This window comes from Telopea speciosissima, unplaced genomic scaffold (assembly GCF_018873765.1).
Source record: "Telopea speciosissima isolate NSW1024214 ecotype Mountain lineage unplaced genomic scaffold, Tspe_v1 Tspe_v1.0079, whole genome shotgun sequence".
In the NCBI taxonomy this organism is placed as follows: domain Eukaryota; kingdom Viridiplantae; phylum Streptophyta; class Magnoliopsida; order Proteales; family Proteaceae; genus Telopea; species Telopea speciosissima.
In genome coordinates this window covers 42,469-64,901 of record NW_025317415.1, presented here as the reverse complement: position 1 = coordinate 64,901, position 22,433 = coordinate 42,469, and the positions used below count along the sequence as shown (strand labels likewise).

The 22,433-nt window shown below is 43.9% G+C and overlaps 1 protein-coding gene and 2 pseudogenes across 1 annotated transcript; 1 reads left to right on the top strand and 2 right to left on the bottom strand.

Annotated features, from left to right (window-relative positions):
- Positions 1-724: 724 nt before the first annotated feature.
- Positions 725-5,803, bottom strand: LOC122647582 (annotated as a pseudogene).
- A 932-nt stretch (positions 5,804-6,735) lies between these two features.
- LOC122647580 lies at positions 6,736-17,172 on the bottom strand (annotated as a pseudogene).
- Positions 17,173-21,132: 3,960 nt separating this feature from the next.
- On the top strand, positions 21,133-21,567 carry LOC122647579 (uncharacterized mitochondrial protein AtMg00810-like). The gene has a single exon (XM_043840944.1). It carries the CDS (start codon positions 21,133-21,135, stop codon positions 21,565-21,567), a length of 435 nt encoding a protein of 144 aa, XP_043696879.1.
- Positions 21,568-22,433: the final 866 nt, after the last annotated feature.

Sequence of the window (22,433 nt, the reverse complement as noted above, 5' to 3'; positions counted from 1 at the left end):
AAAGGAAAAGGGTTAACAGAATAAAAGGACCAAGGAAAGCAATATGCATGACTTCAGACCTGAATATTGGTGATATTATCAATGGATTCGATCTACTCTTCATTTTCCCACATAACCTTTCAACTGGTTTCAATTCTCAATTCAAAATAAAAAGGGACTTGAAGCATGCATTGTATTAGCTAGTTCACTAAGTGTAGTCTGAGAAATGTAATAATGTAAAGATATGGTCAGAGTAATCACTTCCAAGTTCCACCAACAAAATGTAATCTGCTCTTATTGTTTCAAAGATATATAGCACAAAAGATGGACTAATTTTTATTGAAAACAGAACACAAAGAACCATTAACCTGTAATCGATGGTTGAGTTCTAAGAAATAGTGCTCGCCAGTGTCCATACTATATAGATACTCAACAATAGCAGCACAAATATAATTCACGCACTTAGCTTGCCTTCTATCTGCCTGCTCCAGCTCCTTCACTGTTTCTAGAGGCGCTACTCTAATCGGACCCTCCTCAATGACCTATTCGACATAAAATACTGTATCAACACATTTCAATGACAGTAAGCTCATAAGGATGCTTGGAATTAAAATAAAACAAACCCCATATTCTTATGAGAGCATGTTTGTACCAATAAATCAAGAAGAAAGTCACTTGGCAAGTATCTAGGGAAGAAGGCTCTAAGGAAACCAAAATTATCATCAACATAAAATTTCCATCCAAATTACAGGGGAAAAGAATTCTTTCATTGCTCAGGTGGGAATTGAAGTTGATCTCACCTGGGAAGCAACCTTCATTATAAATATTAGAGAACCAGGAACCTCACCCTGAACTTGCTTGACCAATGCCTTGACTTCATCATTATTATGAACCTGAATGGTTAAAAGTGAATAAAAAGTGTTAGTTCAAAAATGAGTAGTAGGCCCATGTGCCCTGGAAAACTCACATTTGCATTACAATTAACATGATTCTTTTAATATATGGTGCTTGATCAAGATATCAAGTAGATTCATCCTACATGGAAAGTCCCTATATAAGTATGAGAGAAACCTTTCTTATGCCATTACTGCCACCTCCCCAAGATGCCTTGATCATTGCAGGGTAACCCACTACCTGGCAGCTAGCCACTGCCTCCTCTGTTGTATATACACATGCTTCCCGGTAGATATCATCAGGGATGGAATCCAAGCAACTCTCTAGAGGAATGTTTACCTCGAAGAGGAAATTTTAGAGCATTGAACTCTTAATACCTTGTACGAATGAAGAATTAGAACAAAACAGCAAATAAGAAATAAGACATACATGAGATCCACTCAATGGAAGTGTTGGTACTCCTGCTGCTTAAGCAATTAGTGACGAACCAATCTTCTCTCCCAATGCTCCCATTGATGCAGCAGGTGGCCCCAGGAATATCATGCCCTTTGAATTCGGTGCATCTCTGGCAGCCAGGGGTTCTCTGATGCATGGCCCCAACCAGGCTAAACCGCATTAACATGTGTTATCTCTGCCATCTAAAGATCAGAAAATGCTTAAAGCAAGCATACTAAAATATAAAACAGGTTTACTGAAGTTCAGAATTTAATTTAACCAATTAAACCCTGAAAGGAAGAGAAATCAAATGAGAACAAATGCTACTCAGCAACCTAGCAAGAACCATAGTTAACAAAAACCAGAACTGAGGTGGAAAATCATAGATGGTTAATTTTGCCAGATTGTGCTTGTGCACTAATGGACTGAAGTTTTTTCTACTACCAAAAGGAGAAAGAGAGGGGGGGGGGGAAGGATACAAGCAAAGCCGACACTAATCACTACCAAGAGCAAGGACAAGACAAAGGCCAAAGCACAACCCAAATAAAAACTCAAAAATATAAAATTTGGAAGATAAGACAGGGAACCAAAGAACCAAGGCCAGCTCGCAAAGAGCAATAGTTGGGCAATTCCAAGCACTAGATAACCCGGGTCAATCGGCTCACCACTTAGAGCAAAGTTTCTGAAATCTGAATTGAGCGGCGAATGCAACTCCGGGGCAGGCAGGGAGTAAGAAAGGTAGGGACGCTTCTTAGGGAAAGGAGGGGAGTTGGGGTTTCAACGACCGAAAACGAGGGGATAAAGGGAGACAGCAAGGAGGGGAGGCTGGGTAGAAATAATGGTTGAGAGAGGAGGGGGGACTGGCCCATTAGAACTAGATGGGCCAGGGAGAGAGGAGCAAGGGGTTGGCTGGGTCGAAGAGGAAAAGGGAATGGAAGAGGGAGCTAGCCCATTAGCACCTGATGGGCTGACCCGACAAGGACCAGTAGTGGGATGGGCTATAGAGGGGATCAAAACCGGGAAGCCCACCACGAAGGAGGGGAGAATCAAGGAGATAGAAGGCAAAAGGGGGGTAAAACTCTTAGTTACCGATTTGAGAAAAGAGGATATCCCAAGGTGAGAGGGGAGTGATTTTAGGGAAGGGATCAGAGGAGCGACAGGCTGAGGCATAGCATGGGCAACAGAAGCAGGGACAGTGGAGACTGACATAGGCAGAGAGGCCAGCTCACCGGGGGAGGGGAAAGCTGCATCACATAGGAGAGAGAAATGATTGGAACAAGCGATGTCAGGGGGGACCATTTGTTCAACATGGTAAGGATGGCGGGGAGATGTCGATGCTGGGAGATCCCTCTGGCAATTTCTCGAATGGCGGTTTCTTCTCCGGCCACGACTGGGGCTCCTCAGCTCAGAGGCTGCCTGAAGAGAAGCGGCGGCTTCAACTGGATAGCAATGATCAGAGACTTTGGCTAGGCTGCACTGCTTAGGGACTTCCGTAAGAGAGACAGGGTTTCGACTGGGTTGCGTTGATCAGGGGCTGCCGTAGGAGAAACATGGACTTCGACTGGGGGGTTGCTTAGATCCAAGTTAGGGCTGAGACCTTCGATGGCAGATGGCATAGCAGAGGAAACATCATCTAAGGCTTCTCTCCTAGCAGGAGGGCATTCTTTGGTCAGATGGCCAAAGACCATGCAAGAAAAGCACTGAGGAGGGGTCCAATCGTAGCAGACAGCCTGGTGGAAGGAGAACCCTTCGTCATCAACAACAAGAATGGAAGCTGGCAGGGGGGAATCTGAAACTTCCACGCAGATTCTGGCGAAGGCGAGACGATCTTGGACCTTTGTTTTGCCATCAAAGTATAGTGGATTTCCAAGGACTGAGCCAATCACGCTCAGACCTTCCTTAAACCAAAAATGCAAGGGGAGCCCAGGGAAAGAGATCCAGAGAGGAAGAGAACTGAGATCGAGCCTATGCATCTGAAGATATCGGTGCCAATGCCGTAAAAAGAGAGGTTTTCTTCCAACATTCCAGGGGCCACTAGCCAAAACTCTACCTTTGTCTTCGACTTCAGCAAACATAAAGATAAAAAGGCCATTGTCGAGCAGGTAAGTTTCGAAGGAGCCCTTTGTTTTCCATTGCTTGGTAAGAGAGGCTTTCATAAGGGGGAAGTGGGGTCGGGTTCCCATAAAGTGCCCCACTAAGCAATTGTCCCATTTCTTAGCTTCATGGAGAAGGAGATCAGCTTCGTAATAGGCTGCCTTGGAGCCACTAATGAAGGTGGGAGGGACAAAATGTAGGGGGAAGCCATCGCGAGATTGGGGGTTTTGGGAAGGGAAGAGAGAGGTCCAAGGTCGAGGTTCAGGGGTGGGGAGGAGGGAATCCCTGGTTGGCTACGGTCGGCACCACCCCTGGAAAGTCGGACATGGAGGTTCTCTCAAGGAAGATCGGACATTTTTTATGACTTGATGTGACCTAATGTGGCTTAATGTAATGGACTGAAGTTACTTTTTCTTATTTATGATTTCATCAACCTTTTGCTAATTTAATTCTTTAGGTCTTCTAGTGAGAGTTTCCTAACCATTTGAAGTTCAAATAGCAAATAAATTATTATCAAAATTTGCCAAACAAGACATTTACACCTCAGTTAGAGATTCATCACTCTTCAATTTTTCTTGTCTCCTCATTTATTTTCAACATAATTCAGTAATTATGATATTAATAAACAGAAAATAAACGCAATATGAATACACACCACCATAATGAGTTGCTCATTAGCATAGTTGTTATTGTTGGTCCAACCAGGAACTTCCAAAAACTGATCAGCAATTCGGATGTGCTCAGCATTGGTTCTCATGACTTTGGGGTAGCCGTGGCCACCAAAAGGATTGCCTTCTCAGTTTCGAAGGGCTTATAGGCTCATGTCCTGACACTGCACATAAACTTCACCGCTGCCATTCCATTGTTTGCGATTAAAATTTTGTGGATGGGATTCTTCCCACGAAGGGCATAACAGAACTCATCAACCTCAGTTGATGCGGATGGAGGCCTGATTGAGACTGTTCCATTTAAAACTCCATTCCCACGCAAAACTCCAGCCATTGGAGGACCCTTCTGAGATTTACAAATGCTGCACAGACAGAAAATTATCACCAAGTTCAATTCCAAGGATAGGAAATTTAGTACTGAACTTAATTACTGGTTTACTTTATCCCCGTTACAATTGTGTGCGACCATCTTAAAGACAAAAAGAAATTCGTTGATTTAAAGACAAAAAGAAATACTAGGAAGGAAGTAGAGAGACCCCAGCAACAGAGAATGCATTAAAATGGAAATTCATTGATTTCAAAGGAACATAAGTACCAGAATTAGAATGGAGTTCTTTTTATTTCAAAGGAACTAAGCACAAAGGTAGAAGAAGTTAAAACTACCAATTTCGTTGATCACCAAGCAAGCAAATAAAACCTATGAATGTATTAGAATGAAAATTGGTCAAAAATGGATTTACATAAAATTGCATGTGTGTGCTGCCATAGGGTTTCAGGATCTACACCCTAGGATCAAAGAGAAAATGAAAGAGGAAAAGGAGAGCATATAAAAATCCCCAAAAAGATGGTTTTCAGACATCCATACAACCAGACAAAGAATGTATTTTACTTGCATTGGTTCAATTAAGTTTCTCGTGAACAAATAATGTGTATTATTCCTTTGCAATAGAGTGAAACATTCCAGAAAATGCATCCCCACTTACTTTGTCAAAGGCAACTTCTGATTGAAGAATTCCCATCTGATTTAGACAAAAACTCTGTTCTTTCCTAACCAAAATCACCAATTTTTCCGGGAGAAAAATAACACATGCAATTATAATCCTTCTTGGGAATCCAAATCAAGCAAATCAAGCAATGCCCAAAAAGGTAAAAAAATGAAGGATAAGCAAAGAAACCATCTACCAACCACTAAAATTTACAAACAAGAGTAGAAGGAAAAGTAGAGAGATATTTGAGATAAGTGAAGAAATCCAACTGGAATCAAGACAAAACTCAAATCCCATTCACAATAGTGATTGCTCAATCAATATGTTCGAATCTGCATAACCAAGAAAGAAAAGATAAGGCAAATTTTCCTTTTCATCAATAAAGAAAAAAGAAAGAAAGAAAAGATGATAATAAAAAAAAGAATTGATAAAAAACAAATTCAAAGAAGGGGAAAAAAGGGGGTCCACAATACCTTCACTGATTTGAGATGTTTTCTTTAGTTGGGCACTTTAGGATTCCATTTAATTAGGTCAATGTCTAAGACTGATGAGAAAAGAAAATGTCAAAACCCACCTCTGGAGTTGCAGAGCATAACTCCACAAAGCATGCGCGCACACACATTACCTATGTATTTGCAGACTTACCTCGTATCTTATTGCGGTGGGTGCAGGAGAAACGTAGGCTACCTGCCCAGCCACGCTAACAGGGCAAATAGTGATAATAAGTGAAGCAGTCGAAGTCCCCATCATCCTTAAGCTTTGAAATAACATCCTCGGCGTTGATTCTTTGACTGTTGCTTCCCATTGTCTCCAATGGAAATTTCTCGCAGAATTCTCAGTGCATCAACACAACGTGAGATGCTTCAAGCTGAGGTAATTTCCGCAAAACTCAATATGAGATATAATCCCAATTGTCCAAACCCCGAAAGTTTTGTTCATTCTCTTAAAAAATACCCTTCTCTCACATATAAAAATGGAAAAAAGAATATAGTTTCCCATGGAAGGGGATTTATCTTAATGACTTACCTGGTTGTGTTGCTTTATCTTACAGTAATGACTTTGCTTGATATGAATGCAGAGAGAAAGAGAGAGAGTGTGTTCACCAGTTTGTACACGAACTTCATGCCAGTATCCCCACCACCTTGCTTTCTAGTTGGGTTGGAATAATAAATTAAGAAAACGTATGCTGCTGAGATCTTTAAAAGAAGCATGAGAATAAAAATTATCAATTGAAGATGGATCGATAGCAATGACTATATAAGTTCTTTTAAGCAACTGCACATGCCTAATATAAGCTCTTTTCCAAAAAAAATCTGCTGTTAGTATCCTCTTATTACCCCCACCCCCACCTAACCTCTGGTGTTTAAAGATAAAAGGAAAAGGGTTAATAGAATAAAGGATCAAGGAAAGCAATATGCATGACTTCAGACCTGAATATTGGTGATATTATAAAGGGATTCGATCTAAACTTCATTTTCCTAAATAACCTTACAACTGGTTTCAATTCTCAATTCAAAATAAAAAGGGACTTGAAGCATGCATTTTAATAGCTAGTTCACTAAGAGTAGTCCGAGAAATGCAATAATGTAAAGATATGGTCAGATCAATCACTTCCAAGTTCCACCAACAAAATGTAATCTGCTCTTTTTGTTTCAAAGATACATAGCACAAAAGATGGACTAATTTCTATTGAAAACAGAACACAAAGAACCATTAACCTGTAATCGAGGGTTGAGTTCTAAGAAATAGTGCTCGCCAGTGTCCATACTATATAGATACTCAACAATAGCAGCACAAATATAATTCACGCACTTAGCTTGCCTTCTAGCTACCAGCTCCAGCTCCTTAACTGTTTCTAGAGGTGCTACTGTAATCGGACTCTCCTAGTCTCCTCAATGACCTATTTGACATAAAATATTGTATCAACACATTTCAATGACAGTAAGCTCATAAGGATGCTTGGAATTAAAATAAAAGAAACCATATATTCTTATGACAGCATGCTTGTACCAATAAATCAAGAAGAAAGTCACTTGGCAAGAATCGAGGGAAGAATTTACCTGTTGGTGTCGCCTCTAAACACTACAATCACGACAATGTAAAGCTGCAATGTTGCCATATTGATCACAAAGTAACCGGACTTCTAAATGCTGGCTCTGAGGGAACCAGTTATCATCAACATAAAATTTCCATCCAAATTACAGGGGAAAAGAATTCTTTCATTGCTCAGGTGGGAATTGAAGTTGGTCTCACCTGGGAAGCAACCTTCATTATAAATATTGGAGAACCAGGAACCTCACCCGGAACTTGCTTGACCAATGCTTTGACTTCATCATCATTATGAACCTGAATGGTTAAAAGTGAATAAAAAGTGTTAGTTCAAAGATGAGTAGTAGGCCCATGTGCCCTGGAAAACTCACATTTGCATTACAATTAACATGATTTAATATATGGTACTTGAGCATGATTTCAAGTAGATTCATCCTACATGGAAAGTCCCTATATAAGTATGAGAGAAACCTTTCTTATGCCATTACCGCCACCACCCCAATATGCCTTGATCATTGCAGAGTAACCCACTACCTGGCAGCTAGGCACTGCCTCCTCTGTTGTATATACACATGCTTCCCAGTAGATATCATCAGGGATGGAACCCAAGCAACTCTCTAGAGGAATGTTCACCTGGAAGAAGAAATTTTAAAGAATTGAACTCTGAATACCTCGCATAAATGAAGAATTAGAACAAAACAGCAAATAAGAAATAAGACTTACATGAGATCCACTAAATGGAAGTGTTAGTACTCCTACTGCTTAAGCAATTAGTGACGAACCAATCTTATCTCCCAATGCTCCCATTGATGCAGCAGGTGGCCCCAGGAATATCATGCCCTTTGAATTCTGTGCATCTCTTGCAGCTCGGGGTTCTCTGATGCATGGCCCCAACCAGGCCAAACCGCATTAACATGTGTTATCTCTGCCATCTAAAGAAAATGCATAGAGCAAGCAAACTAAAATATAAAACAGGTTTACTGGACCAGAACTGGGGTGGAAAATCATAGATGGGTTAATTTTGCCAGATTGTGCTTGTGCAGTAATGGACTGAAGTTTTTTTTTTTTGGATGAATAAAAATTTAAATTACGAAGAAAGGAGGGGGGGAATATACAAGCCCGAGGGCCAACAAACCGAAGCCAAAGACTAGCTAGGGCGAAGAATGGCGGTAGGGAGACCCCAGGAGACAACAATCAACCTGTTCCTTGGGGTATCCAAAACACTACCCAGGGGGAGGGAATGAGCTTTAGAAGAAACATCAAAGAAGATGGCCTTCCTAATCTTGTCGTAAGAACGGGAGTTGGATGTCCATCTTCTAAGGTTATGTTCCATCCAAATGTGGGAAATAGTAGCACAAAAGGCAAGCTTGCCAACCATGTCACAAATCGAATTACCACCAAAAGTCATATCAATCCAAACCCATTCATGAGGAAGGGAGAGGGGAGTTCTCCGAGCAGGCCAGCAGTAACGAAGAACCCGGTTCCAGATGGAGGCATCAAAGGGGCAAGAGAAGAACAGATGGTCTGTATCTTCATGCCCATTCCAACAAAGGCAGCAGCTGGTGGAGACTTGCATGTGACGATGGATGAGAAAAGCTTGGGTTGGAAGGCAATTACCTAGGGCACGCCAAGTGGTGAAGCTCTGCTAAGGGATGTGCCCTTTGAACCAAACCACTTTGTGCCAAGGACAAGGTGTCCCTCTTTGTCTAACCAAGTCCCAAGCGGAGTGGGAGCTGAAAGTGCCAGAGGTGGAGGGGAGCCACAAGATGGTGTCACCTCTTCCTCTGTGCCCGGGGGGGATAGGGGGGAGGGAGCTCCACAGATCTGCAAGGGGCGGGGGGGAGGGAGGGGGGGACCACGAGCCACTGGTGATAATGGAAGCCACAAGGGTAAATCTGTCCAGGCCGGAAGCAGATATGGCACGGGGGCTGACAATGGAGGCAAGGACACCTGAAGGATGCCAGTTGTCGAGCCAAAGGTAGGTCTGGGACCCATCATCTATCCTGTAAGAAATAGCTCCCCTGACTAATGGACTGAAGTTACTTTTTCTAATTTATGATTTCATCAACCTTTTGCTAGTTTAATTCTTTAGATCTTCTAGTTTGAGTTTCCTAACCATTTAAAGTTCAAATAATAAACAAATTATTATCAAAATTTGCTAAATAAGGCATTTACACCTCAATTAATAGTGGAAGTTGAGATGAGGAGGGGTGCGCAGGTTTGGCTCTGATGGCGCAGGTTTAGCTTCGACTTTCCCGTGGGTTTGGCGATGGAGGATCCCACCAGGGATATCCTGCCCCCCGATCCCCAACAACGCCATGGGATTACTGGTGGTGGGGCACCCTCTTTTGCTGCTGTCGTGTCTCGCTCTTTGTCGCTTCCAACAGTGGAGGTGGAGATTAAGAAGGCTTCTTCTCATTATGGTTGTCCTGCGATCTTCTTCTCCAAAGAAGAACTTGTTCGATCGAAAATGACGTTTGCGACTTCTCTCATCGCGAAGTACAACTACGGCAAGCCGTCGCTATTTGTCATCAAGGAGAGCATTCGAAAGGTGTTGCACCTGCAAGGGGACGTGGTGGTGTCGACGTTGGGCCCTCGACATGTCCTGTTGCGCTTCGCTGTTCCGGCAAACTTCGTCAAGGTGTGGATGAAAGAGCAGATGCATATTCAAGGGTTTCTGTTCTGTTTTATGAAGTGGACATCAGACTTTGTTTCTGGTTGGGAATCCCCCTTTGTGCCTGTATGGATTTCGCTGCCGGGGCTGCCGGTGAACTTGTATCAGGGGAACTACTTATTGTCGATCGTAGGGGCTGTAGGCAGGGTTTTAAAGGTGGATGGCGAGACTGCTAATTGCACTTGCACAATGGCAGCTCGTGTTTGTATTGAGGTTGACCTGCGTGTGCAGTTGTCGGCGAAGATTTGGGTAGGCTGTGTGGCGACAGTGGCTTCCACCAGTCTATGGTGTATGAGAAGTTGCCCCTTTATTGCAGCCAGTGTTCGAAGATTGGCCATTCGAAGGAGTTGTGCAGGAAGTCGCAGCGTCGGAGGTCGGATGTTGCAGCGGCATCGATTCCAATAGGGGCTGAGCAATGACGGTCGTAAAGGAGGGGAGAAATGGCAATGGTGTCTTCATTCCTCGTGGAGAAGGCACGTCTGCTGGTGCTGGCCGTAAGGATGTGGGAAGCCCAGGACGGCAGCAAAGCAGGCCCTCGCGCAAGGGGACGGGTTGTTGGAGGCCTTTGGCAGCAGGCTCAGTGGAAACCCAGGCACCTGAAAATGTTGATGGTGGAGGAGTGGGGGCACCTCTTGATGAACAAGTGGGCCTTACAGGTGGGGAGGCAGGCGATGCCATTCCTAGTGTTGATACAGCTTTAACAGAGCCTAATGTCCCGGCGGTAGGGCCGCAGGCGATGGCTGTCGTGGAGAGTAGAGCGGTGGTGCCTTTGGATGCTCCGGAAGAGGCTGGCGGTGGGGGCGAGGTGTCTAGCCAAGAATGGAGGTAGCCAAGAGCGGCCTCGGTGGTGGGTGACAGGCCAGCCTTTTTTGTTAATAGTGCTGCCCCAGCAGGTTCGAAAGATGACTGACAGGTACCAAGCGCTACACCAGTAGTGGCAAATCGTATGGAGATGATGGAAAGCCTTAGGGCGTTTAACGCCTCTCTTACAAGGAGGGTGAACAGGTTGGTGGAGAGACTGGCTGAATCGCGTTTGGCCGTTATTCCAAGCCCAGTGATAGTGCCAGACTGCCAGTGGCTCAAGCAGGGGCTGTTCAGGGGGGTCATCGTGGCAGAAGGCGTTTGTAGCCGAGGGCCCCTTGCCTTGGTGCAGCCTTGGTCCATAAGCACAAGAAAATGAAGAAGGCTGCAGCGGGAAGGAGGAACAGAGATGGGTCGTAAAGAAGGGTCACGAGATCGATGAGATCGGCAGTAGCAGCGTTAAACTTTGAACAATGAATTGCATATATTGGAATGCAAGGGGGGTTGGAAATAAGCCTACATATAGGTAATTGAAAGCTCTTGTTAGAGCTAATAAGGTGGATTTGGTGGCGGTGGCTGAACCAAAGGCTCAAGCTGCAAAGGCGCATGTGGTTAGGAGGAGGATCGGTTTGGACTCTATACTCTGTTCGAACAGGCCTTGGGTTTTTTGGAGGGCTTCGGTGCAGGCTTGTATGGTGGAAGAAGGCGACCAGTTTGTGACCTTGGAGTGTGTGGGGGCAGCGCAGGTTTCTTTCTCATTTCTTTTGTGCATGGATTTTGTGAGAGGATGGAGAGGAGGGTCCTGTGGGAGAGGCTTGAGGAGTTCTCCCGGTCTGTTTCCACTCCTTGGGCGGTAGGGAGTGACTTTAATGTTGTTGTGGCACTGCTAGAAATGGTGGGTGGGAGGCCAGCTTGCTCTCTCTCGTTGGAGGACTTTGGAGGCTTCGTTAATAGGGCGGCTCTTATAGATGCAGGGTATGTTGAAAATATGTTCACCTGGTCCAACAACCAGAATGGTGCAGGTAGGGTGATGGCTCGGCTGGACAGATTTTTGGTGAATGCAGAGTGGGCGAATGTGTTTACCAGGTGCTCAGTGACTCACTTTAGCAGGATTTGCTCTGACCATGCGCCTCTTAGCCTCTCATTTGGTGTGGAAGGGCGCCGTCCTTCGTCAAGATTCAAGTTCCAACAGATGTGGCTCCAACACCCTGAGTTTCTTTCGTTTGTGAAGGAGCATTGGGATAAGCCGGTGCTGGGGTCTGCCTTGAATGTACTTTTCTTGAAGCTTAAAGGGCTTCGCTCTGCCCTCTGTAGCTGGAACAGGGAGTTGTTTGGCAACATACATCAACATGTTAGGGATGCAGAGGATGCGGTGTGTAGAGCTGAAACTGACTTTGACTCGCGGGATGATGCGACGACCAGGGCAGCTCTGGGGATGGCTAGGGATACTCTCCAGGAGGTGCTGTTGCAGGAGGAGATCTTCTAGAGGCAGAAGTCCAGGGTTTACTGGCTTAGGGAGGGGGACCGCAATACAAAGTTCTTCCATTCGATGGTCAATGTTAAGAGGAGGATTGCTTGTGTGGAGCACATCAGAGGGGCCAATGGCGAGTGGATCTCCGATGTGGAGGGGGTACAAGAAGAGGCCGTGCGATATTTTTCAGGCATTTTTTACCTCACAGGGCTGTATGGTGGATGAGTGGTTGTTATCGGTGATCCCTGCAGTGGTGTCCGAGGCTGATAATGTGGCTCTGCTGGAGGCCCGGTCCTTGGAGGAAGTTAAGGGTGTTGTCTTTGCTTTGTCTGCAGACAGTACACCTGGGCCTGATGGGTTCTCGGGCTATTTCTTCACGGCCTGCTGGGAGGTGGTGGGAGCTGATGTGTAGGCTGCGGTACAAGAATTTTTTGCAGGTGGATCTCTCCCTAAGAGCAACACTGCTGCCAACTTGGTCCTGATTCCAAAAAAGGACAACCCTGAGGTGATGGCTGATTTGAGGCCTATTAGCCTGTGCAACTTCTCCTATAAAGTAATTGCGAAGATTATGACTTCTATAGACTCGCAGGTCTGCTGCCTACCCTGGTAGCGGAGGAGCAGGGTGCTTTTGTGCAGGGGAGATGTATTCATGATAACATTTCTTTGGTGCAAGAGGTTACACACGAGTTAAATAGGAAGGCGAGGGGGGGAAATGTGATCCTTAAGTTGGATATGGCCAAGGCCTATGACCGGCTTGAGTGGGAGTTTCTGTGGAGTGTGCTCTTGAAGTTTGGGTTCTGTAGGGAGTGGGTCAATTTGGTCAGGAGGACAGTCGAGAATTATTGGTTCTCGGTGGTGCTTGGGGGCAGGCAGTCAGGCTTCTTCAAATCTTCCAGGGGGGTGCGACAAGGGGATCCTTTGTCGCCTACGTTGTTCATTTTGGCAGAGGAGGTGCTTAGCAGGGGAATCAAGGAGTTATTTGTTGAGGGTCATGCCTCCTGCTTCAGGTTGCCGAAAGGGTGCCCAGGGATCTCTTATAGCCTATTTGCTGACGACACCATCATCTTCTCCAGGGGTCTCAAGAGCTCTCTTAAGCAGATCATGGGGTTCCTCAACAGATATGAAGGTTTTTTCCGGCCAGCTTGTCAATAAACAGAAGAGCTGTTTTGTGGTTGGACACAAGGCTACGCCGGCCCAAGCTAGGGTGGTGGAAGCGGTCACTGACTTTAATCAGAAGGCTCTTCCACTCATTTATTTAGGGGCCCCTCTTCACTGTGGTAGGCTCAAGATTAGCTTCTTTGATGGTCTAGTTGATAAAATCAGCAACAAGGTGGCAAGATGGAAGGGTAAGCTCCTCTTTGCTGGGGGCCGGGTTACTCTGCTGAAGCATGTCCTCTCCTCTATCCCTATCCATGTCCTGGCCACGCTGGATCCTCCTAAAGCTGTGTTGCGAAGGCTGTATGGCATCTTTGCTGATTTTCTCTGGGGAACCTCGGAATGGGGGAAGCGGAGGCACTGGGTTAGCTGGCAGAAGGCGTGTAAGCCGCAGGAGGAAGGTGGCCTTGGTGTTAGGCTGCTAGAAGAGGTTGGGCTCTCGTTGAGGCTTAAGGGGCTTTGGCAGGTGCTGACGGAGCATTCCTTATGGAGCAGCTTTTTCAAGGCCAAGTTCTTCAAGGGTCTCCATGTGGTACTGATTGAGCCACAGGGGGTGAGCTCTAGGTCTTGGAGGAATGTGCTGGCGTTTAGGGGAATGATCCTGGAGAGGTCTCGGTGGCTGGTTGGCACTGGGGAGGTCTTATTTTGGCTGGATAACTGGTCTGGGGCGGGTCCTTTGATTGATGCAGTGGACAATGCCCTCCTGGTTGATGTAGAACTGCGGGTGAAAGATGTCATTGAGGGGGATGGCTCTTGGAGGCAAGACATCTTGGATCACATTGATGATGAGGACATCCAGCAGGCGATTGCCTTTGGAAAGTTTCACATCTCTGACAGGCTTGATGTACTAGTGTGGACACCGACAAGTGATGGCTGTTTTTCGACCAAATTGGTTTGGAATGAGATCAGGGCGGTGGGGCCAGTAGCTCCCTATGCAAAGTGGATATGGAACCCCTCTCTCCCAACCAAGGTGGCTTTCTTCTCTTGGCAGCTGCTGAATGGCAAGATTCCTACGGAGGTTACCTTAATGACTGTAGGGATTCCTTTGGCTTCTCGATGTTACTGCTGCCGAAGCCCCCAGAGCGAAACTACAGATCACAGCCTAGTTGATGGTGTTACTGCAGCAAAGGTGTGGGGTTTCTTTTCTCGCCTATTTGACATGGTGCCTCACCCAGGTCAGGACGTTAGGAGTCAGATAGCGCTTTGGCATGGGTTGGCGAGCTTCCGGTGCATAACTGATTACATAGCTGGGCTGCTGCCTGCTCTGATAGTGTGGGAGCTATGGAAAGAAAAGAACAGCAGGAGGCATGGGGAGTCTAGGCGTACTGCTGCCACAATCATTGAATGCATTAGAAGGTGGGTGAAAGAGCTCCCGCTCCCTTCAAAGGTTGGCAGACGGGGGTCTGCAAGGGATGGGCTGATTCAGCAGTGGTTTGAGCTAGTGGTAGCTCCGGTCAAAGGCACACGGCCCTTCCCTGTCTATTGGTGTCCCCCCTCAGTCGCTGTTTCGGGGGAGGGGGGTCATCCGAAACAATAAGGGAGCAGTCCTGGCAGCCTTTTCTAACAGCTATGGGAGGTGCACTAATGCTATTGCAGAGCTGAGAGCCTTTTTTTGGACGGCCTTCGCTTATGCCATGACCTGGGGTACAAGGATGTGATTGTTCACTCAGACTCGGATACCACGGTTAGACAGATAAATCATAAGAGGTGTAGCCTGTGGCAGGGATGGTACTGGTTCGATGAGATCCTCCAGCTGATTGAAGCAACGAGGGCGATGGTGGCTTTTGCTTACAGGGAGAGCAATAGGGCTGCTGATTGGTTGGCCAAGCAGGCGTGTTCCTTCCATAACCTTCCAGCCAGATAACTTGCCGCTAGGCGGCTTTCGATGTATAGTGAGGGAGGATAGAGAGGGCCTGCCGGTCCTTAAAGCTTAGGGCTTAGTTTTGTTTGTGTGAGCTGATTTGCTTTGGGCTGGGGTAAGGCGGGACGTCCCCCCCTGTATTCTTTATTCTTTTTTGTCGTAATAAAATTTAGGGGCTGGCCCGGGTCCCAGAGAAGTTCGGGTTAAAAAAAAAAAAAAAAAAGGCATTTACACCTCAATTAGAGATTCATCACTCTTCAATTTTTCTTGTCTCCTCATTTATTTTCAACATAATTCAGTAATTATGATATCAATAAACAAAAAATAAACGCAATATGAATACTCACCTCCACAATGAGCTCCAAGTTAGCATAGTTGTTATTGTTGGTCCCACCAGGAACTGCCACAAACTAATCAGCAATTCGGATACGCTCAGCATTGATTCTCATGACTCTGGGTACCAATGGCCACTAAAAGGATTGCCTTCTCAGTTTCGAAGGTCTTATAGGCCCCTGTCCTGACACTGCACATAAAACTTCATTTCTGCCTTTCCATTGTTTACGATTAAAATTTTGTGGAAGGGATTCTTCCCACCAAGGGCATAACAGAACTCATCAACCTCAGTTGATGCGGATGGATGCCTGATTGAGACTGTTCCATTTGTAACTCCATTCCCAAGCAAAACTCCAGCCTTTGGAGGACCCTTCTAAGATTTACACATGCTGCATAGATAGAAAATTATCACCAAGTTCAATTCCAAGCATAGGAAATTTAGTACTGAACTTAATTACTGGTTTACTTTATCCCTGTTACAATTTTGTGCGACCATCTTAAAGACAAAAAGAAATTCGTTGATTTAAAGGCAAAAAGAAATTCTAGGAAGGAAGCAGAGAGACCCTAGCAACAGAGAACACATTAGAATGGAAATTCGTTGATTTCAAAGAAAATAAGTAACAAAATTAGAATGGAATTCTTTTTATTTCAAAGGAACTAAGCAACAAAGGTAGAAGAAGTTAAAACCTACCAATTTCGTTCATCACCAAGCAAGCAAATAAAACCAATGAATGTATTAGAATGAAAATTGGTTGAAAACAGATTTATATTATAAAAAACAAAACAACATAAAATTGTATGTGTGTGCTGCCATAGGGTTTTAGGATGTAAACCCTAGGATCAAAGAGAAAATGAAAGAGGAAAAGGAGAGCATATAAAAATCCCAAAAAAGATGGTCTTCAGACATCCGTACGACCAGACAAAGAATGTATTTTAGTTGCATTTGTTCAATTAAGTTTCATCGTGAACAAATAATGTATATTATTCCTTTCAAATAGAGTGAAACATTCCAGAGTTGCATCCCCACTTACTTTGTCAAAGGCAACTTCTGATTGAAGAATTCCCATCAGATTTAGACAAAAACTCTAATCTTTCCTAACCAAAACTACCAATTTTTCCGTGAGAAAAAAAACACATGCAATTATAACCCTTCGTGGGAATCCAAATCAAGCAAATCAAGCAATGCCCTAAAAGGTAAAAAAATGAAGGATAAGCAAAGAAACCATCTACCAACTACCAAAATTTACATACAATAGTAGAAGGAAAAGCAGAGAGATATTTGAGATAAGTAAAGAAATCCAACTGGAATCAAGACAAAATTCAAATCCCATTCACAACAGTGATTGCTCAATCAATATCTTTGAATCTGCATAACCAAGAAAGAAAAGATAAGGCAAATTTTCCTTTTCATCAAAAAAGAAAGAAAAGATGATAATCAAAAAAAGAATTGATAAAAAACAAATTCAAAGTTGGGGAAAAAAGGGGTCCACAATACCTTCACTGATTTGAGATGTTTTCTTTAGTTGGGCTCTTTTAGGATTCCATTTAATTAGGTCAATGTCTCAGACTGATGAGAAAAGATAATATCAAAACCCACCTCTGGAGTTTCAGAGCACAACTCCACAAAGCATGCACGCACACACATTACCTATGTATTTGCAGACTTACCTCTTATCTGATTGCGGTGGGTGTAGGAGAGAAACGTAGGCCACCTGCCCAGCTACGTTAACAGGGCGAATAGTGATAATAAGTGAGGCTGACGAAGTCCCCATCGTCCTTAAGCTTTGAAATCACATCCTCGGCATTGATTCTTTGACTGTTGCTTCCCATTGTCTCCACTGGAAATTTCTCGCAGAATTCTCAGAGAGCATCAACGCAACCTGAGATGCTTCAAGCTGAGGTAATTTCCGCACAACTCAATATGTGATATAATCGCAATTGTCCAAACCCCGAAAGTTTTGTTCATTCTCTTAAAAAATACCCTTCTCCGACTTATAAAATGGAAAAAAGAATATAATTTCCCATGGAAGGGGATTCATTTTGTTAAGGAATTAGATAGGAATTCAAATTTTAAATTAAGCTTTGACCACTTCAAAGCTTATCCAATAATTCTGTTGTAACTTCCTTTTAAATTCAAATTGTAAAACAGATAATACTTATCTTATTGTAACAGAATTATATTATAAAAGAAATCACAATCCAACCTGAAGGGTAAGCGAGATTCCTCTCTACTCTCGTATTCTCTCATGGTATCATCTGACCATTAAGTTTCCTGGACGAAATGTCTTCCTCATTATCCTCTTCCGCTATCTCATCATCCACCACCAATCCACCCAGCACGCATCAACACCTCAGTCTTAAACTCAGTAGTGATAACTTCCTTCTCTGGAAGACACAACTGATTCCCCTACTTCGAAGCCAGGACCTAATCGGCTTCATCGATGGTAGCCTTGTCTGCCCCTCCCCTACAACCACTCAGACGGGAAACACCGCAACAGCAACAGCTGCTGCTCCTATTATTGTTACAAACCCATGCTTCTCTGATTGGGTTCGTAAAGACCAGCTGGTACTCAGCTGGATTATCTCCTCTCTTACGCCGGAGGTTCTGCCCTATGTTGTCAGATTAGGTACCACTGCTGATGTATGGAATGCCCTCCAAACGGCATTCGGAACTCTATCCCGCACAAGTATCCTTCAACTTCACATGCAGTTGCAGAATACTTCTAAAGGAAACAACTCGATCTCTACATATCTGCGTGAGGTGAAAATTATCTCTGACCAGCTTGCTGCTGCAAACCAGCCACTGGCCATTGAGGAACTCAACGCTGTAGGTTTTCGCAATCTGGGATCAGACTATAGCGACATCGTGGCAGCTTTGGCTACAAAATCAGAGGCTGTATCATTTCATGACCTTCATCATCTATTACTAAGCCACGAGCATGCTTGAAGAGTGCAGCACAATCCCCACTTGAAGCGAATCTCACACACATTCCTCAACAGCAACTTCAAGTGCCACAGCAGCCTCAATCTACCCAGCAGCCTCATGCCACATCTTACCCATCTGCGAATGGCACCACCACAAATAATCGAGGGTTCAATCAAAAATCTCTCCGGCAGACCCGTTGCCAGATCCGCAATAAATACAATCATACAGCGAGTCGATGCTATTTTTGATACTCGAATTCCTCCAATGCTGCTCCTTCCGCCACTGCAAACATGGCTGGAATCTTACCCACTCCACCATCCTCTATGACCGAGTGGTTCCCTGACACTGCAGCAACGCACCATTTTACTCCCGATCTCTTCAATTTACAGATATCATCTGGGTACAATGGTAATAATTTATTGCATGTAGGAAACGGTGTTGGTTTGCCTATTAGGAGAGTTGGTTCCTCTAAGCTTCTTTCTCCATCTAATAAATCCTTTAATTTCTGCAATATTCTCCATGTTCCAAAAATCACCAAGAATTTATTGTCTGTTCATCATTTTACCAAAGACAATAATTGTTTCTTTGAGTTTCACCCGTTTCATTTTGTTGTGAAGGATCAGGTAACAAAGGCGCCACTGCTTCAAGGATCCCTTAAAGACGGTCTCTATCAGTTATCTAGCTTCCATTTTTCTTCTCCTCCTTCGGCCAACACTGCTCATTGTAATGTTCAACCGAATGCTGAGGCCTGTCATGCTCGTTTAGGCCATCCTCAACATCGGACTGTTCGCAAAGTGCTTTCCTCTCACTCATTGCCATGTTCATCTACTTCTTCAAATAAATGTTCATCATGTTTCATTAGGAAATTACATAAAATTTCTTTACCACTTACTGGGAGTCTAAGTACTGTACCTCTTGACTTGGTATTTAGTGATAGTTGGGGGTCCTGCACCAATCACTTCCACAACTGCACATACTTATTTTATAATTTTTATTGATGATTATTCCAAGTTTACATGGTACTATCCTCTCTCTTGTCGATCTCAACTTCACATCATTTTCGAACAATTCAAAGTAATGGTAGAAAAGCAATTCTCAGGCCCCATAAAAGCTTTCCAATCTGACTGGGGTGGGGAGTTTCGCAAACTAAACCAGTTTCTCAATAAATGTGGCATTGTTCATAGAGTAGCTTGTCCACATACGCATGAACAAAATGGCGCTGCAGAGCGCAAAATACGCTATATAGTTGACACTGGGCTCACCCTCCTATCTCATGCCTCTCTACCATTACAGTTTTGGAACTATGCTTTTGAGACAGCAACTTATCTCATTAACAGGTTACCCACACCAGTTCTACAAATGTCTCTACTTTCAGATCCTGTACAAATGTTTACCCAATTATGGAGTTCTAAAAGTATTCGGCTGTGCAGCATATCCTCTCCTAAGACCTTATAATTTCCATAAGTTTGCACCCAGGACCACTACATGTATTTTTCTAGGGTACAGCCGAATGCACCTTGGTTATCGATGCTTAGATATCAAAACAGGGAGGATATATATTGCACGCCATGTGCAATTCATTGAAGATTCAATTCCATTCAACTCCATTAAAAATAATTCACCTACTCCAACTGCTTCATCATCCCCATGGCTGACTATTTCTTCCACTCTAACCGTCTCTACAAGGGTTCTTGATCCAGCTGGTATGTCTATCACTACACCCTCCACATCACCCACCCCATTATCTCCCACTATACCACCACCTCCTAGTCCCACCGACCATGCTAATGCACCACATTTGTTACCTAATGTCTCTGTTTCAGATGATGTGCATATGACAGGTGTTGCTAATGAAGAACAAAGGGAAGGTAATGCTAATGCTGCTGATGTCTCACCAATTGACCAAAGGTCTGCCCCATCTCAAATGCCCATGTTGCGTACTCACCATATCCAGCTACGCTCTAATCCTCGGCCATCCACAAAGTATCCATTACCATCTGCTGATTTATCTCAATATCACACTGAAACCGAGCCTACTTCATTCACAGAAGCAAATAAGCAAGCTCATTGGCGTGAAGCAATGCTATTGGAATTCAACGCACTGCTCAAAAATGGAACTTGGTCTTTAATTCCATCCTCTCCAAATAAAAATGTTGTTGGTTCGAAATGGGTATTCCGTATTAAATGGAAAGCAGACGGCACCATAGAGTGATACAAAGCTCAGTTAGTGGCTAAAGGATATACTCAGCAAGAGGGAATCGATTATACAAAGACATTCAGCCCGGTTGTTAAACCAACCACTGTTCATACAGTTCTATCAGTAGCCACTGCCAATAACTGGTCGTTGCATCAACTTGATGTAAGCAACGCGTTTCTTCATGGAACACTCAACGAAGAAGTGTACATGTCCCAACCAGCGGGATTTGTTGATCCAGAACAGCCCCATCATATTTGTTGCCTTCATTATTCCTTGTATGCTTTGAAACAGGCGCCACGTGCCTGGTTCCATAAATTGAGCTCATTCCTTCAGTCATTGAGGTTCGAAGGTTCAAAGACAGATACTTCTTTGTTCATTCTCAAGCATGGCTCTCAATATGTATATATTCTAGTGTATATCGACGACATTGTCATCACCGGCTCAGACTACACTCTCTTACAAAATACTATTGCAGCCTTGAGTCGGGAGTTTGCTATTCGCGATTTGGGGAACCTACACTACTTTCTCGGTGTAGAAGTATTACCACATGTGGCTGGATTATTGCTTTCATAACAAAATTATATAAGAGATCTTTTACAATGAACCGGCATGGATGGGGTCAAACCAGTGCAAACACCAATGGCCACTTCGGCTCAACTATCTCAATCCACCGGCAAACCACATGAGGATGCTACTCTATACCGCAGTACTGTTGGAGCATTGCAGTACGCTACCCTAACAAGGCCGGACATCTCTTACTTAGTAAACAAAGTATGCATATTTTTAAAAGCCCCAACAGATGACCATTGGCAGGCAGTCAAGAGCATTCTGCGATATCTCAAAGCCACTGTGTCGCATGGTTTGCTTCTCTCTCGCAGTTCATCCAATCGCCTAATGGCCTACAGTGATGTAGATTGGGCCGGATGCATTGATGATCGGAAATCAACAGGTGGGTTCGCCATTTTCATGGGCGAAAATCTAATATCATGGTCTGCTCGAAAGCAACCTACCATAGCTCAGTCTTCAACTGAGTTCAAGTATTGAGCATTAACTAATGCCACTGCCAAACTAATATGGCTAAAATCCTTGCTTCAAGAACTGGGCATCCCCATTTCTAATCCACCAGTGTTATGGTGTGATAACCTTGGAGCAACATACCTCACAGCAAATCCTCTATTTCATGCCCGAACCAAGCATATCGAAGTCGACTTTCACTTTGTACGATACTTGGTAGCACAGAAACAGCTAGAGGTGAAGTTTATTTCCACACGAGATCAGCTGACAGACATTTTAACAAAGCCCCTATCAACAACTCGTTTTGTTCAACTCCGTGACAAGTCAAAGATTCGCCCATCTTCCACTTGCAGGGGGGGGTTAAGAAATTAGTTAGGAATTCAAATTTTAAATTAAGCTTTGACCACTTCAAAGCTTATCCGATAATTCTGCTATAACTTCCTTTTAAATTCAAATTGTAAAACAGATAATACTTATCTGATTGTAACAGAATTATATTATAAAAGAAATTGCAACCCAACCTGAAGGGTAAGCGAGATTCCTCTCAACTCTCGTATTCTCACACGTTTTACATTGCTTACCAATTAAGGTTGAGAAGAGAAGAGAAGAGAGAGAGAATTAGAGATACGAGAATAGAAGAGAGATCACTAAGATAGAGAGAGAGATGTGGAATGGAAGGGGAATCTAGACTTTCCTAAAACTGAAAGGGAATTGTTAATTTTTATATCCTAATAAAAATCTAGAACAAATTACGACCAAGGGTATTAAGAATAAGAGAAACTAATAAGAAAAGACATGAAGAATGATAAGGGAAAAAGAGAATTTAAATAAAAAGAATAAGGAGAATGGAAGGAAGGAGGTGGGTTTTTGGACTTAGATCCATAGTTATCAAGGCG